The 16,240-nt window shown below is 46.6% G+C and overlaps 1 protein-coding gene and 1 non-coding gene across 2 annotated transcripts in view; one reads left to right on the forward strand and one right to left on the reverse strand.

Moving 5' to 3' along the window:
- The window catches only part of DCLK3 (doublecortin like kinase 3), a 30,847-nt gene that overhangs the window by 383 nt on the left and 14,224 nt on the right, over positions 1–16,240 (reverse strand). The window contains exons 2-4 of the mRNA XM_007462721.1: positions 13,306–15,134; positions 4,104–4,236; positions 2,667–2,834 (exon numbers count right to left, since the gene is read on the reverse strand). Of these exons, the coding sequence (XP_007462783.1) occupies positions 2,667–2,834; positions 4,104–4,236; positions 13,306–15,134 (2,130 nt within the window). The remainder of the gene's footprint in view (positions 1–2,666; positions 2,835–4,103; positions 4,237–13,305; positions 15,135–16,240) is intronic.
- On the forward strand, positions 11,239–11,311 carry TRNAE-UUC (transfer RNA glutamic acid (anticodon UUC)). The gene has a single exon. It is a non-coding gene; the product is annotated as a tRNA-Glu (tRNA).

Consider the following 16,240-nt stretch of genomic DNA (forward strand, 5'->3'; position numbering starts at 1 on the left):
GCTGGTGCGACTGATGAACTGAACTTTTTTTTTTTTTGGCTGCACCGAGCGTCTTGCGGGATCTTAGCCCCCTGACCACGGATTGAACCCCAGGCCCTGGGAAGTGAGAGCACAGAGTCCTATCCACTGGACCACCAGGGAATTCCCTGAACTGAATTCTTATTCCATTTACTTTTTTTTTTTTTTTTTTTTTTTTTTTTTGTGGTACGCAGGCCTCTCACTGCTGTGGCCTCTCCCATTGTGGAGCAACAGGCTCCGGACGCGCAGGCTCAGCGGCCATGGCTCACGGGCCCAGCCGCTCCACGGCATGTGGGATCTTCCCGGACTGGGGCACGAACCCGTGTCCCCTGCATCGGCAGGCGGACTCTCAACCACTGCGCCACCAGGGAAGCCCTCCATTTACTTTTAATTAATTTACAGTTACATTCAAATAGCCACATGCAGCTAAGGGCTACCATGTTAGACATAGAGCCATGAGGTCAGGCCTGCAACTATCACCCATGGCGCCGCCCAGCCCAAGAGGACACATGGAGGCCACATAGTATACATCTACATATTTTAAAATTTGTAAATCAAACTATCAAGTTGTTAAATAAAATATGTCCAATCTTCCTTCCTAAATTGATAAATATACCTCCAGACTGACAAAACTGAAAAACATGGGCAAAGAGATCTAAGTAGTAAATAATGAAATTCAAAATGAATTTCATTTTTTGCTCAAGACCATGACTGATTCTAGAGAGATGTGGGGACAGCTGGTGGGTCAGGTGGCAGACGGGGAGGAGAAAAGATTTCTCCCTGGCCCGCTGGCTCTCCCAGGCCGGCTCCCTGAGCCTCTTAACCAATTGCTCAAGAATACACGGGAGGGAATTCCCTGCGGCCCAGTGGTTAGGACTCCGCGTTTCCACTGCAGCAGGGCACGGGTTCAATTCCTGGTTGGGGAACCAAGGTCCCTGCAAGCTGTGCAACATGGCCAAAACAAAAAAAAATACCTGATGTAATAAAGGCATGAATGTATATATTTTTTTTAAAAAAAAGAATGCATGGGGAAAACGATACCCATGTTTATTTACCTTTATTGGGGGTCAAGGTCAGCTGTTCACCCATCAATTGCCCCGCTTCTGTGGCCACTGTCCAGCCACCTCTTGAGCACGGAGACCACAGGATTTCTCCTACCCCACCCCATTCAAACTGGGCAGATTCCGCCCACAATGTACCCCTTCCCCATTCATCCCAGCATCACTCCTTCAAGGTCCTCGGAGGACTCAGGGGGTAGAAGCCCAGGTTTAAACGGAATTCTCAGTCTCACATGCCTGTGTGTGGACAGTTGGACACCCCACCAATATGTCTGTGCTCCCCCTACGCCCCCCAAACAGCTGCTCCTTGGCAGCCTAGGGCACTGTGGGGAGGGGCTGGGAAAAGAGGTCTCACAAGCCTTGGAAGTGGGCTTGGGCCATTTGTGCAGGAAATTCTGGGGTCCCGGTTAAGTGGTCTAGAACGGGGAGCCTGGGCTCTGGTGGGGGGCACAGCCTCTTGTCCCCAGAGTCTCCTCACTTCTGGGGAGACATGTAACCAGAGCAGGCCCTCTAAGGCATGGGACTCAGGGCAGGGGCCACCATAACCAAATCTAAGAACAGTGTTGCATAGAACTTTCTAAAACGATTTTTAGTCCTTCAATTCCCAAATTGCCACTGCCTTGATCAGCTCAAGACCCTTACCCTACAGGCAGCAAGGTACCCTCTGCCCACCTTATTTAAGTGGAAAAAAATGAAGCTCTTCCCTTCCCGCAAGCCCGAGCCCCAGATGAGGAGGCAGAGCTGAGGACAAGGGCAGATGAATAACTTATCTTAGATGATGTGTTTAGGGGAAATTGGGGAAAAGTTATCACTCCTACTCTACTTTTTCAGCTAAAGACTCAAAGACTCAAAACCCCCAGTGATCTAGTTCTCAATTTTACAAGGGCAGTGGGTAGTACATACAAATCAATAGAAACAAGGGGGAAAATTCCACTTGAAAGGGCCAAAAAGGAGGAGGACCACACATGCTTCTGCTCCACTGAAAAGTACCTGAGACCTTCTCCCTTGACCTTCCAGAGCCCCTGTGCCCCAAGTATGCCCCCATAGGACCCTGATTATCCACAGGTAAAATAAGCATCTCCAGTCTGTCCAATTCCCAAACACTTCCGTATATGAGACGGCGGATGGCTTTTTTTTTTTTTGGCTGCACTGCACGCCTTGTGGGATCTTAGTTCCCCAACCGGGGATTGAACCTGGGCCCTCGGCAGAGAGAGCGCCGAGTCCTAACCACTGGTCTGCCAGGGAATTCCCTATGAGATGGCTTTGATCTTTCCAAATGAGGATTACACATTTCTGATAGTTTTCAGTTTACTTTTCAGTTCTGAGGTTCTTTAATTGGCTTCAGGAAAAGTATTTGGTGACTACAACTGGTGGTGAGAATCTTTTGTTATATCTCAAAGCAAGTCGTGTTTGGAATGCTATGGAAATCTACACGAATCTAGCAGGAAATAAAGGATGAAGCACAAGATGCTGACAGCCCAGGTACCACAGTGGGTTCTCTGGGTGGCATTTTACACATCTGACCTGATCCCCGGAGGGGCTCTATCTCTCCATCCCCTTCCCTCCTGCCTGGGAAGCCCCAGGTCTCACCGTCAGAGATATTGTCCCAGTAAGGAGCCAGGAACTCGAAGTGGCCCAGCTGGATGATGTTAAAGAGCTCATCCTGGTCCCTCTCTGGGCTGCGGAATGGGGGGAAGCCGCACAGGAGGATGTAGAGGATAACGCCTGCGGCCCACATGTCCACCTCCAGCCCATAACCTGTGCAGCAGAGGCAGAGACACATTATCTCACCACTTTGGCTGCCATCTCTGTATCGAGGGGTATCAAAAGCACACGTTCAGCCAACCAGACAACTCTGTGTATCCACCTAAATATCTCTACAGAGTCAGTGTGTTCAAAGTCTAACTCACACCATCCCCATCTCCCAAAAGAGCTTACCTTTCCGACACCCTGTGTTAGTTGGTGCGAACCCTACCATCCTGACTTCCCAGAGTTCACGCAGACTATTTGCTTTCATTCCTCTCTTATCCAGCTCAGTAATGCCTCCATTAAAATGTCTGTAGTCGCTCAGTGCTCTCTTGTCCCACTGTCACCACGTTACCACAGCTACTATGCTGGCCACACCGAGTCCAAACTCACTTGTGGGGAATCCAGACTCAACCTACCCATCCAACTGCAATTCCCTCTGCTCCACTGAGGCTGGTCTTCTCAATGTCTCTACCACCCAACCTCCATGCATAGTCTAGTCTCTGCATGTTGGCTTCCCTGATGCTTCTGCTGCTGGGACAAAATCTCTCCCTCCTCCCTACCCCCAGACCTACAACCCATCCAGAGCCTTCCCATCTTTAGCCATCATAGGGTGGCTAAACTGATTTCTCCTGGAGTGCAAGGATGGCTAAATAGGCATTCACATACTTGGAGCCATATAATAATAATAATAATGATTTCCTTGTATATCCTTTACAGAGTGTGTCACTAAAATAGCCCACTGGACCCTCATACAATATACAAGCCTGTAATAAATATTATTCATTGGGTTTGAAATGGGACCTCCTTTTCCTCTAAATGCAAGGTTGGTAAAGGAATTTTTAAGCCAATTACCATAAGAACCATTCCAATTGTCTCCATTAGAGGTAACCTTGGGTGAGTGGCCAAATGACCTTGCTTGCTTGCCTGCGTTCCCCACCCAATTCTCCACCATCTTCCATCTCACCGTCCTGCCAACACACGTGCATGCATGCGTGTGCATGCATGCGCACACACACACACACACACACACACACACACACACACACATATACCACAATCCCTTCTCTGTAATAAGGGCAGCCCTGGTGAGGAAAAAGTGCTCATGCTTTGGTCAAGAAGACCTATTTCAAATATTTCCATTAACATCTAAGTACAGCTTAGTGCCAGCTCTGAGACTTTCCACTGCTCCATGTTGAAAAATGTAAAATTTAAATATTAAAAGTTAAACCTTGGTTAGTAAGTGAGCTGGAGTCCCACAGAGCAATGTGTAACCCTTACCTTTCTCAGAAAGAATTTCAGGAGCTACATAAGTCGGAGTCCCACACACAGTAAATATAGGTCTCACCACATGCTTTGCAAGACCAAAATCAGCCAGTTTCAAGGTGGTAGATTTGTCCTCATTTCGCTGAACCTGTAAGAAATCAAAATCCCCAAACCACCAAAATTGTGATGAGAACAAAGAAGGAAAACTAACAGGACAACAACCATGCAAGTTCAGGATAAGCAAACAATAAAACACAGGAGCTTATAGATTGACCCAACACTGACAAATCCAACTTGATCTCAGTGACACGTGCTCACTAAAGAACCAATGAGTTAGATTTTCTCTGCTGTCCAATATGGTAGCACCATATTGCCACAGATGGCTATTTATTTAAAATTAATTAAATTAAAATCTAATTAAATTAGAAATTCAGTTTCTCAGATCCACTAGCCACATTTCAAGTGTTCAATAACCATCCATGGCTAAGGGCTATTATATTGGATCGTGCAAATCTACAACATTTCCATCAGTAGAGAAGAATCCACTGGGCAGCACTGAGTTTGAACAAGGATCAATGATATTTTTGAGCACAGACTAGCTTTAATGAGAATTAGAAAATGCCTGTGGATAATGTAAAGTCGGAGCAGAGAAAAAAAGAAGTGGGAATTGGAATGAAAAAGTAGACAAGCAGTGGAGGCTAAAATTATATGGTTTACCTAGCAAACACTTCTGTCGTGCTTCTTTTTTTTTTTTTTTTTTTTTTTGTGGTACGCGGGCCTCTCACTGTTGTGTAGAAGCTGATGGCTCAGGCCAAAGTGAGCTGAGTGGTTCATTTCAGTGCTATGGGAAACTCACTGGGATTAGCCTGGGTGATCTCAAGTGTGACTCAATGGAGCCACCAGGGCTACAGGAGAAATTATCAACCTGTCTGCAGGTGCACGCCCTTGCATCCTCACTGGAACGGGGCCAAGGTTCCCAATGCACCGACCAGCACTTGGGGGGCTGGAGGGCATTAGGCAGGGCTCCGGTTCTCCCTGTGCTGCATCAGACCCACACCCGAAAATGCAGGGCAGGCAGCCACTCCCCGATCTCCTCAGCCAAGGGTAAGTGCTCCAAACCTGCTTTGGTTCCTGCCAGAGAGTTTACATCTCTGTAAGCAGAATGTGTCTTAACTACTGAGCCCAAGTCACTGCTGGGCAATCTAATCAATATCTTCATAATTAACCTAACCTAATGGAAATCATAGATGTAGAACTAAAACACACTTCTGCTTTGGTCTGTGTATCGAGACAGACAGAGCCCTAAAGGAGACTGGAGAGGTAATTATTAGAATAATTTACACTAGAAAATCTACTTTGGAAGGCAAGGACAAAAAAAAATGTGTGCTGCCTTAAGTTTCCAGATGGACCATCTACATGAGTCCCATTTGCTGGGTGACTGCTGAAAAAATCTGTCCCTCACAAATATTTGTAAATATTCCCAACCAAATGATCAGCATTAAAAGCATTTGGCTGATTGAATACACCAAAATAAACTATGAATCCCTATGCAAAATGACGAGCATTTCCTTCCTCAAACCCCCCCATCCCCCCAACCCCCGATTCCAAAACCCGACTCCACTGAGTCAGGAGCAGATGAAACATGATGGAGACTTGGCCTTTTATCTATTTTGAAGTTTTTCATGATATTTATTTTGAAAATGTATTATGTTAAATGTCCAGATGCTGATGGATACATTTTCAAATACCAAATCTGTTTTTAAAAATTATTTTATGGCCTTCCTAAAATAATATTATGCTGCTTCTTGTCTCCATAGCTTTTCTCTTTGAGTCTCAGGATGATGAGACCCATAGGAGAACCCGAGGGTGGTTAGGATCCACAGAGTCATTTGTTTCTTCCAGAAAGTGAGAACTGTTCTGTGTTTTTGTTTTTTGCAGTACGCGGGCCTCTCCCTGTTGTGGCCTCTCCCGTTGCGGAGCACAGGCTCCGGATACGCAGGCTCAGCGGCCATGGCTTACAGGCCCAGCCGCTCCGTGGCATGTGGGATCTTCCTGGACTGGGGCACGAACCCGTGTCCCCTGCATCGGCAGGCGGACTCTCAACCACTGAGCCACCAGGGAAGCCCTGTTCTGTGTTTTTAATTCTTCTGTCTCCAGCCTCTGCTGTCGGGAGTTATGTAACATTTTTTAATTTATCTTTTAATTTAGTTTATGTATTTGGTTGCACCAGATCTTAGTTGCAACAAGTGGGCTACTTAGTTGCATCATGTGTGCTCCATAGTTGTGGCAGGTGGGCTCCTTAGTTGTGGCATGCGAACTCTTAGTTGTGGCCTGCATGTGGGATCGAGCTCCCCAAGGGATCGAAGCCAGGCCCCCTGCATTGGGAGTGTGGAGTCCTAACCCCTACACCACCAGGGAAGTCCCAGGATTTATGTAACATTTTTCAGAGCTGTCAGTGTGACTTGAGGCTTATTTACTTCGCCTACATGAGCAGCTTAACTACATTTAGGGTCACACACTGACAGTGTGAATTTTGTTTCTGGTTTTTTTGGTTTTTTGTTTTCCAACAGGCACCTCATATTCTTGGCTTCAGAACAGTTCTTATCTTAATCCTTGAATTCAAATGACTGACATCCTCCTGGAATAACTCTTCCTTCTGGTATTTGTGCAACTTTTTTTTTTTTTAATTTAAGTATAGTTGATTGACAATGTTGTGTTAGATTCTGGTGTACAGCAAAGTGATTCAGTTTTATATATATATATATATATATATATATATATATATATATTCTTTTTCATATTCTTTTCCATTATAGTTCATTGCAAGATATTGCATATAGTTCCCTGTGTAGGACCTTGTTGGTTGTCTATTTTATATACAGTAGTGTGTATCTGTTAATCCCAAACTCCTAATTTATCCCTCCCCCTACCCTTTCCCCTTTGGTAACCATAAGTTTGTTTTCTGTGAGTCTGTTTCTGTTTTATAAATAAGTCCGTTTGTATCATATTTTCGATTCTGCATGTAAGCGATATCATATGATATTTGTCTTTCTCTGTCTGAATTTCTTCACTTAGCATGATCATCTCTAGGTCCGTCCATGTTGCTGCAAGTGGCATTATTTCAGCCTTTTTTATGGCTGAGTAATATTCCATTTTATATATGTACCACATCATCTTTATCCATTCATCTGTCAATGGACATTTGGGTTGCTTCTTGGTACTGTAAATAGTGCTGCTATGAACTTTGGGGTGCATGTATCTTTTCAAATTAGAGAATTCATCTTTTCTGGATCTACACCCAGGAGTGGGATTGCTGGATCATATGGTAGTTCTATTTTTACTTTTTTAAGGAACCTCCATACGGTTCTCCATAGTGGCTGCACCAATTTACATTGTGTGGAAATTCTAAACCATCAAAGTCTCCACCCAAACAAGAAACTTGTCTTCAACATCTTCCCACCAGACTATCATTCACCTCTGGTTGAAATCTCAAGATGGAAAAGATCCCATAGCTTCACATGGCAGACCATCCAGATCATAGTCAGATTAACTTGTGAGGAGGTTCACCCCACGTTGATCCAGAATACCACCTCCGCCCCTTTTTTCTAAATCTGCCCTCTGGGAAGGACACACCACTTCCAAAGATGGGAAACAAGCACCAGGATTCCCCCCAGGGTGCTCTGGTTTCTCTAACAGTCTCCCAGGTGGTACCAATGCTGCTTCTCTAAGTTCGCATCCGAGAATCCTCAAGCTTATCCTTATAGGATCAGGTCTCCTGACCCATCATCCCCTTCTCACTCCTCCCTACGCTAAGTACAGCTCTTGAACCAGCAGCACAAGCATCACTTGTGAGCTTGATGGAGACCTCAGGCTACCCAAGATCCACTGAACAGAACTGCATCTCTATGAGACCCCAGGGCGATTCTTGTGCACTGTAAAGTTCTAGATAATCCCTATTTCATTGACGCCTCTTTTAACAAAGAATGCCCAGAAATGAACACCATATACCACGTATGATTTGAACAAATCAGTGAGCCTCGGTACCCTCAGCTGACTAGGCACTGGGTGGCCATCAAGGCAAAGACCCCACTAAATGACCCACTTCGACGCCACAGCCCCAGTGCACACATCTGACCTTGCCCTCACCCCACATCTCTGTTTCTCTATCTACAGGTTTATCTAAATTCATTGCTCTGGGTCACATTCCTTCTGGGGCTCATTTTCAATTGCCCTCTAACTGAAAGGGTGTTAGAGATTAATTTACATGGTACTTTCATGACTCTTGGTCCATCTGCATCCATCATCCCTTTTTCTAGCCACACCAAAGTACCCTGCTTTGAATCCAGACAATCTACATTTACATACATAGCAGCCAGATCACATCTGTACAGTCTCAAAGCTTCAAAAGGAATATTTCCTTTTCTGAGCCATTAACAGCCTCCTCTCCTTCAAGCGCACATCAATTTAAATGTGATCTTTCAAAGATCATCTCTGAACAGCAGATGGAAGCAGAGTACAGACCAAACAGCAAGTGGCTCCCCCTAAGAAAAGGGGTAGAGCTTATTTATCTTTGTCATCTTCTTACTTGATCCTTCATACTTCCTCTGGCCTCCCTCCAAGTTTCCATTTCCAACTGGCCATGAGGACGGAAATGATCTTAGAAACCAATTCACATGGAAATGCCAATGCCTAAAATCAATTTACATTTCAACAGCAAAAGATAGCGTAATACAAAGAATGACTGAAAAACTCAGTGGGGACAAAGTTTTCCCAGGACCTGTCACATTACTGGCCTGTGACATGCCTTTGGTGTCTACACTTCATCACCTCTCTGGCTCCTGTTTGCTTTTCCCAGGGCCCAGTCAACACCACACAGCACATTCCAACCTCTCCAAGGGAGCACATGCTGGCAGAAGAAGCAATTAACACTGATATTTCTTCAAGCTGGAAATTCTCATAATTAAAAATTTTTTTGCAAGATTTCAGGAGTCTAAATAGCCCTAAGGGAAGAGGGGCACTAGCATCTTATCAGGGAATGTGATCACTAGAAATAGATAGGCTCAGTAATACAGGCCTAAAATTTTACTCTAGGGCCCAATTATCAGATATAAATATTTCTGCTGGTGAAAACAACATGGTAAGCTTGCTAGATCCATTAAGAGTTCCTAGCACATTCTGGAAGTCTCTAAAAGCAGCCACAGTCAGCCACGTAATCAAAAGTTAGTTCTAACATCATCAGTCTCCTAAGTTTAGCAAAGTATTGATACAGACAGTAGCCATCCATTAAAGGAAGAAACAATTATTTTGATGATACAGAAGTCAGCACAAGAGCGGAACACACCAAATTAAAGTCAACTAAAGAACATTAATTGATGGACAGTAGTCACCATGGTGATATTTACTAATATTAACTCTCAGAAGACCAGCCAAGTTTGCAACATAATTATCCTCACAACAGGTTTAGAGATGACACCTTCTAAACTCAGACAATGAGTCTACTGTCAAATCTAACACTCCCCAGACCTTCGTCTGAAAAACCACAAAGAACTTATGTTAGGTAGCATTTAAAGTCTGACATAACAATATATTCAACTTTACTCATCTGGAAAAAGGACAGACACGATTTAGAAATGTGACAGGCCCACTCATTCTGAACACCACCAGCTGACAGATTATCCACAAGACAGAAAAGATGTTACCCTATGCCGCCAAAGATGGCTCAGATCTGTAGCTTTTTGCACCTTCTGAAGGAGACTTACCACCACGAAAGAAAGTTTTTATTTAAAAAAACAAAAAGTAGGCTTTCTTGCTTGGTGCTTTGTGACCACCTAGAGGAGTGGGATAGGGAGGGTGGGAGGGAGACGCAAGGGGGAGGGGATATATGTATACAAATAGCTGATTCACTTTGTTATAAAGCAGAAACTAACACAACATTGTAAAGCAATTAAACTCCAATAAAGATGTAAAAAAAATGATACAATAAAAAAGTGGGCTTTCTTTAAAATCAGAAAAAAAGGGTCGAAATATCAATTACAATTAACATCAATAAACACCTCATGTATTAGACTGAAAAATTATAGCTCCGCTGCAGTTTGTCCTCTCTCTCAGGACACAAACACACACTTCACTGCCTTTACGGGCACTAAAACACATATGAACTGACATTTAAATCCATGAAGGTGTCGCCAAATGACTTCTCAGAGGCAGCTAGCTTGTCCACACTAAATGCATTCCTTGCAATTTTTTATTTCCTGAAGCAAATCTCTCCATGCCACCTTCAAGTGCCGACTTTCTCCATTTTAAAAACTGCTGACAAGTCAGTCCCTTAACACAAGTGAGAGTCCCTATTGCCCAAGAGATGGGCCAGCTTGACAGATTGGTACCAGGACCCTGTGGAGAAAATGCAAGCTCAGATGACTGTCCCCAAAAGAAAACGATCCTATAGGGTAAAGGATCTCACTCCACATCCTCGAGAACGTGTATCACTGTTCTGATGCTTTATTAAGCACAGGCCCAAAATGTTCTGTTCATGGGACCCACCCAGGCCTCCAGTCAGAATTCCTCCTGCTTACGCAATTTGGTGAAAACATCAGAGGATCCGTAAAGAACACTGCTCTGTCACGATTCCAAAGTGCCATTGTAAACAGGGTCTGGCACATCACACATGGGAAAAACTTGGGCTCAGACCCAAAAGACAGAAACAAAAAGCAAGTGAAAAAAGGATGAGGACACTTAGCTCATGCAAAAATGGAATTCTTGGGCTTCCCTGGTGGCACAGTGGCTAAGAATCTGCCTGCCAACGCAGGGGATAAGTGTTCGAGCCCTGGTCCGAGAAGATCCCACATGCCGCGGAGCAACTAAGCCCGTGCTCCACAACTACCGAGCCTGCACTCTAGAGCCCGTGAGCTACAACCACTGGGCCCGAGTGCCACAACTACTGAAGCCTGAGTGCCTAGAGCCCGTGCTCCACAGCAAGAGAAGCCACCACAACGAGAAGCCCGTGCACCGCAGTAAAGAGTAGCCCCCACTCGCCGCAACTAGAGAAAAGCCTGCGTGCAGCAACGAAGACCCAACACAGCCAAAAATAAAATAAATAAATTTTTTAAAAATTGTTTTAAAATATGATTTTAAAATGGAATTCTTAGGGAATTCCCTGGTGGTCCAGTGCTTAGGACTCGGCACTTTCACGGCCGTGGGCCTGGGTTCAATCCCCGGTCGGGGAACTAAGATCCTGCAAGCTGTGCAGTGCGGCCAAAAAACCCAAAAAACAAAAATGAAATTCTTCAAAGGGAGATTTATTCCGTGGTAATTCAGACCATTCAGGCAACCAGTCAATGATCTGCAATTCTATGAATCTGGACAAAAACAAGGCTGCTTGATTTAGGGGTCAATGTAGACCTCACTTCACCAGATAATTAGCTCGACTCACTCAGAAATCATTCTGCTTGTGGGAGCAGCTTACAGGCAGATGAATGTACTGGGATGATGTTTCCAGGCCGGCTCTACAGCCATGAAATTAAAGGAAACAGGTTAACTCCTTTCCCCTCCACTGCCCCCACCCCCTCAAAAAACAAAAAAACTGGCTCATGAAGATCACTGTCTCCATTTACTATGGCTTCATGTGCAGCAATCTGGCTTTGGATTCTTCCTCATGATGTCCACCTTAATATCAGACTCATTCCTAACATAGTAATAATGAGAGTAGCTGCCACTGATGTAATGCTTGCTATCTGCCAGGCAGCATGCTGGGGTCTGTATTTATTCTTTCATCCAACTGATATTTATTGAATCTCCACTATGTGACAGAACTGATGTAGTTTTCAAGGTACAGTCTGAATAAAACAATGTTCCTGGGGTCATAGAACTTTCCAGGAGGAGGAAAAAGAAAATAGAAGAATAAATATGGAACATATCAGGTGGTGATTGGGGCTACAAAGAAGAAAGTGGGACAAAGGGGCCAGAGAGTGAACACGTGAAGTGCACTGTCCTAACAAAGCCCACCAGGAACACACTTGAAATTCAGGAACACACTGGGTTGACTGACTCATTGCAACAAGGGAGATCCCCAACACCTTGGGGATCCAGGCATCTAAGTGAGAGGGTGTTCAATGAACTTGTAAGAGGTGGACTGTGTTAGGTGATTTGGGAGAGGGTTCATGAAAGCAGGATTTTGCTCTGAACTGGATACTGTCAGGAAGTGAGGGTAATTCTATGATTGGGAATCTTGGTAATTCTTATCTAGAAGGTGGGAGGAAGGTGGGGCAGTGAATCATAGTCACCCAAAAGGGAAAATGTAGCCCCATTTGTGGTCTGGACAATCTTGTTCTTACCTGGATTTGGACATGATGATGAAGAGGTCTTGCTTTTGTCTGGATCCATCATGGTCCTAGAGTGTCCTTATTTGATGTTGGTGCTTTGGGAGAATGTTTACATCCAAAAACAGAACAGCTGAGCTGTGTGTGCCAGGCCAGCTCCCATGCTCAATCCTCCCTCAACCTTCTAAGGCAGGTACTATTACTATTTCTCTTTTATAAGTGAGGAAACAAAGGCCCAGAGAGATGAAAGGACTGATGCTAGAGGCTTTCGGGATCTTAGTTCCCCGGCCAGGGATCAAACCCAGGCCCCCTGCAGTGGAAGCTTGCAGTCCTAACCACCGGACCGACTGGGAATTCCCAGTACTGAACCTTTTGAATTCCTGTGGCAAGACCTCTTCTGCAAAAGGGCCAGGGGGACTTTTGGTGGAAGGGTGGGCTCAAAGACTGCAGGGGGAGCTGCTACCAGCAGACACCCCTAGCACCTAGGCCAGAGGATGTGCAAATGCCCAAGAAATTAAGTCCACCTGATCACTGTCAAGGTGAAAATATTTTTCTCCCAGGCATGAGGAAACAGTTTCCATTTTGTTTAAGTTGGAAGACTTCTTTCTCAATAATTTAATCAAAACCCATTTATCTCTGCAATTTATGAACTACAACCAAAGTTTTAAATACTGAAACGAGTATGTTAAAAAAAAAAAAAAAAAAAAAAAAACAAAAAAGAATGGGAGAGGCCACAACAGTGAGAGGCCCGCATAACGCAAGGAAAAAAAAAAAAAAAAAAAAAAAAGACCATAAAGGTAATGCTCTAGTGCACAAGGGTACCAGAGTAGGAGCCCGTTCGGACTTCCTGTATCCCATGTTTTATAACCTCCCTCTTCCACCGCAGCCAGGGTGGGGCTTACCAGCAGGTTTTCCGGCTTGAGGTCCCGGTGGACGATGCTCTTGTCGTGCATGTGCACGAGCGCCTTGCACAAGTCCATGAGCATGAGGGCAGCGTCGCGCTCCGGGAACTTCACACTTTCTATAATGGCATCGAAAAGGTCCCCTCCCCGCACGTACTCCATGATCAGGTAGATCTCCGCGTCCGTTTCATACACTTGATGCAGTTTCACGATGTTGGGGTGAGAGAGGCTCTGGATGATCAGGATCTCGCTGTCGACCATGTCCTCCTTCCCCTTGAGCTTGGACTTGTCTATGATCTTCATGGCGTAGGCCTGCTGGGTGCCGCGGTGCCTGCACTCCTTCACCACCGCGAAGTTCCCGTCCCCGATCACGCGGCCCGGCTCGTACTGCTTGCGCACATCGGCCAACAGGATGCCCGCGGGCCGCCGCCTCCTGCCCCCCGGCCGCTCCGCCTTGCTCTCCTCCGGCCTCGTCTTGGGCTCCTTTTCTACCCTGGCCGCCGGCTTATCTCGGGAAACCATCCTCCTCCCTCCGGACGCACCCGGCTTTTTCTCCTTTTGCGCCTCCTGCGCATCCCCTCTGGTCCTGGGGAGCTTCTCTGGGTCGAGGTCAGCAGGACGCTCCCTCCGGAGCCAGCCTCCCTGCTTGCTCCTGCCCACGGTCCTGCTGTCTTTCTCCTCTCTTATGGGCTGGGCTTCCCCGACAACGTCCCTCTTGGCCTTGGCTGCTGCTGGGCCATGACCTTCCTGGCCTCCTGGGTCTCGGTCCTCTTTCTTGTCGGTGCTTTTGCTGGGTCTCCTCGGCTCCTGAGGCGGGTGCCCGGTACTGCTCCGGGTGCCCTCCTTCCAACCTTCCTCCCCACCCTGGGGCTTCTCCTCAGGGGACCTCCTGCAGCTCCTGGCCCTCACCAGCCTCTCTATGTCATAGCTGGGGCACTTGCCCAGGTCCAGCTCGCTGGTGCCCAGAGAGAGCCGCTCCCTCTGCATGCTCTGCTGGAGCTCTCTTTCCCGCTTACACTTCTCACACCTGATTACTTCCCCCGACGTCTTTTCAATCTCCACCCCCAGGTGCTTCTCTCCGCTAGCATGCCTCTCCAGGGTGGCATCCCTGGGCACCTTGCTGCTGGGTTCAGGCTCCCACTTCCCCCTCACCCTGTCCTCCACGGGGGTCCTCCCCTGATGTCTGATGGCAGCCTGGGACCTGGCAGCCTCACCACAGCTCTTGGTGGTCTCGGTCTCCCCACAGTGGTGACCCCCTTTCAGAGCCTTGCTATAAAGCCTGCTTCTCAGCCTTGGAGAGGGGACCCGGCTGTGCTGGGTCAAGGTCAGGGCCCGGGCTTTGCTGGGGTACAGTTCCTCTATAGCCACCTGGATGTTCTTCAGCGTCAGTGGCTCTTTGCCCACGGCTATGAAAGCATCCCCTTCCCTGAAGAAATCAGACACACTCCTGATTTCCCTGCCCTTGAGGTTGAACAGCTTCCTCACGCGGTCACTCTTCCATCTGGGAAAGCCCAGGGCCTCTGAGACGTCGGCCAAGAGCTGCTCGAAGGTCTGCACTGACCGTCTATTAAGGAGCAGCGTGATCTTGCGGAGGGGTTGCCCACCCAGCTTGACCACGGTCACGACCCTGGGCTTCAGCAGGCTGCTGTCAGCGTGGACAGGGTGAAGGCTACCCTGGGGGCTGAACATGGGCACCAAGGAGCCTCGAGGCCCCAGGAAGGGTTTCTCCAGGCTCCCTCGGCCAGCAGGCAGCCACGTGCCCTGCAGTTTCCACTCCGTGATTTTCGAGCTTAAACATTTTAGAGAATGTTCACAGAGACCTCGATGTCCTGCAGGGGAAAAAGGACAAAACAGTATTAGTCCAAGGGGTTCAAACAGCCTTCTGGGGTCTTCCCTGGTGGTGCAGTGGTTGAGAGTCCGCCTGCCGATGCAGGGGACACGGGTTCGTGCCCCGGTCCGGGAGGATCCCACATGCCGCGGAGCGGCTGGGCCCGTGAGCCATGGTCGCTGAGCCTGCGCGTCCAGAGCCTGTGCTCCACAACGGGAGGGGGCACAGCAGTGAGAGGCCCGTGTACCGCAAAAAAAAAAAAAAAAAAAAAAGTAGCCTCTGACCTTCACCAAAGCTTTACTAAAGAAGACTGATGCTGTTACAAGTTAGAAGTGTGCTTGCTGAGGATCTGCTTGAAACAGTGGAGCCTTTACCGGTTAGGCCAAGAGAGACGGGGAGTGCAGAATGGAGTTGGCACTGGGCCTGAGGTGCCTCCTCAGGCCTTAAGGGGAGCAGGGAGGACCACGCCTTGGGGTCCCCTCCCAGGTAAGGCCTAACCCTGGATGCAACTCGCGCTACCCTAAAGTAAGCTGAGCTTCAAGAATCTACAGCTGAGATAAAAGGTCCAACGTTTGCTGCCCAGGAAACACCAACAAGAGGTCAGAACTTTCTGGAACTTTAAAAAACCCAAATCTTTTTTTTTTCCCTGCTAAGTCAATAAGGCTTTATTTTTATCTTTTCCATTTTTTAAAAATTAAAGTATAGTTAATCCACAATGTTGTGTTAGTTTCAGGTACACAGTAAAGTGACCCAGGCACACACACATATACGTATCTATTCCCTTCCAGATTTCCCCTCACCACTAAAGAATCCAAATCTTACCCACGTCTTTGCCAAGAACAGTTTTTCTCAGCTTGACTTTCAACCCACTCAGGGTGAGGCAAGACGTGAAGAAGTTATGATCGCAGAATTTGAGACAGATCTGGATTTGAATCCCGGCATGGCCACTGATTCTTTGCGTGAACTTGGACAAATTACCCACATTCTGTTTTTTTTTTTTTTTTTTTTTTTTTCCATCTATGAAGTGAGAATGATAACACCTTCCTCCCAGGATTTTTGTGAAGAGTAAATGAGAAAATGATTACAATTCACTTGAAGGAGTGCTTG

Source organism: Lipotes vexillifer, unplaced genomic scaffold (assembly GCF_000442215.2).
Source record: "Lipotes vexillifer unplaced genomic scaffold, Lipotes_vexillifer_v1.1 scaffold539, whole genome shotgun sequence".
NCBI lineage: Eukaryota > Metazoa > Chordata > Mammalia > Artiodactyla > Lipotidae > Lipotes > Lipotes vexillifer.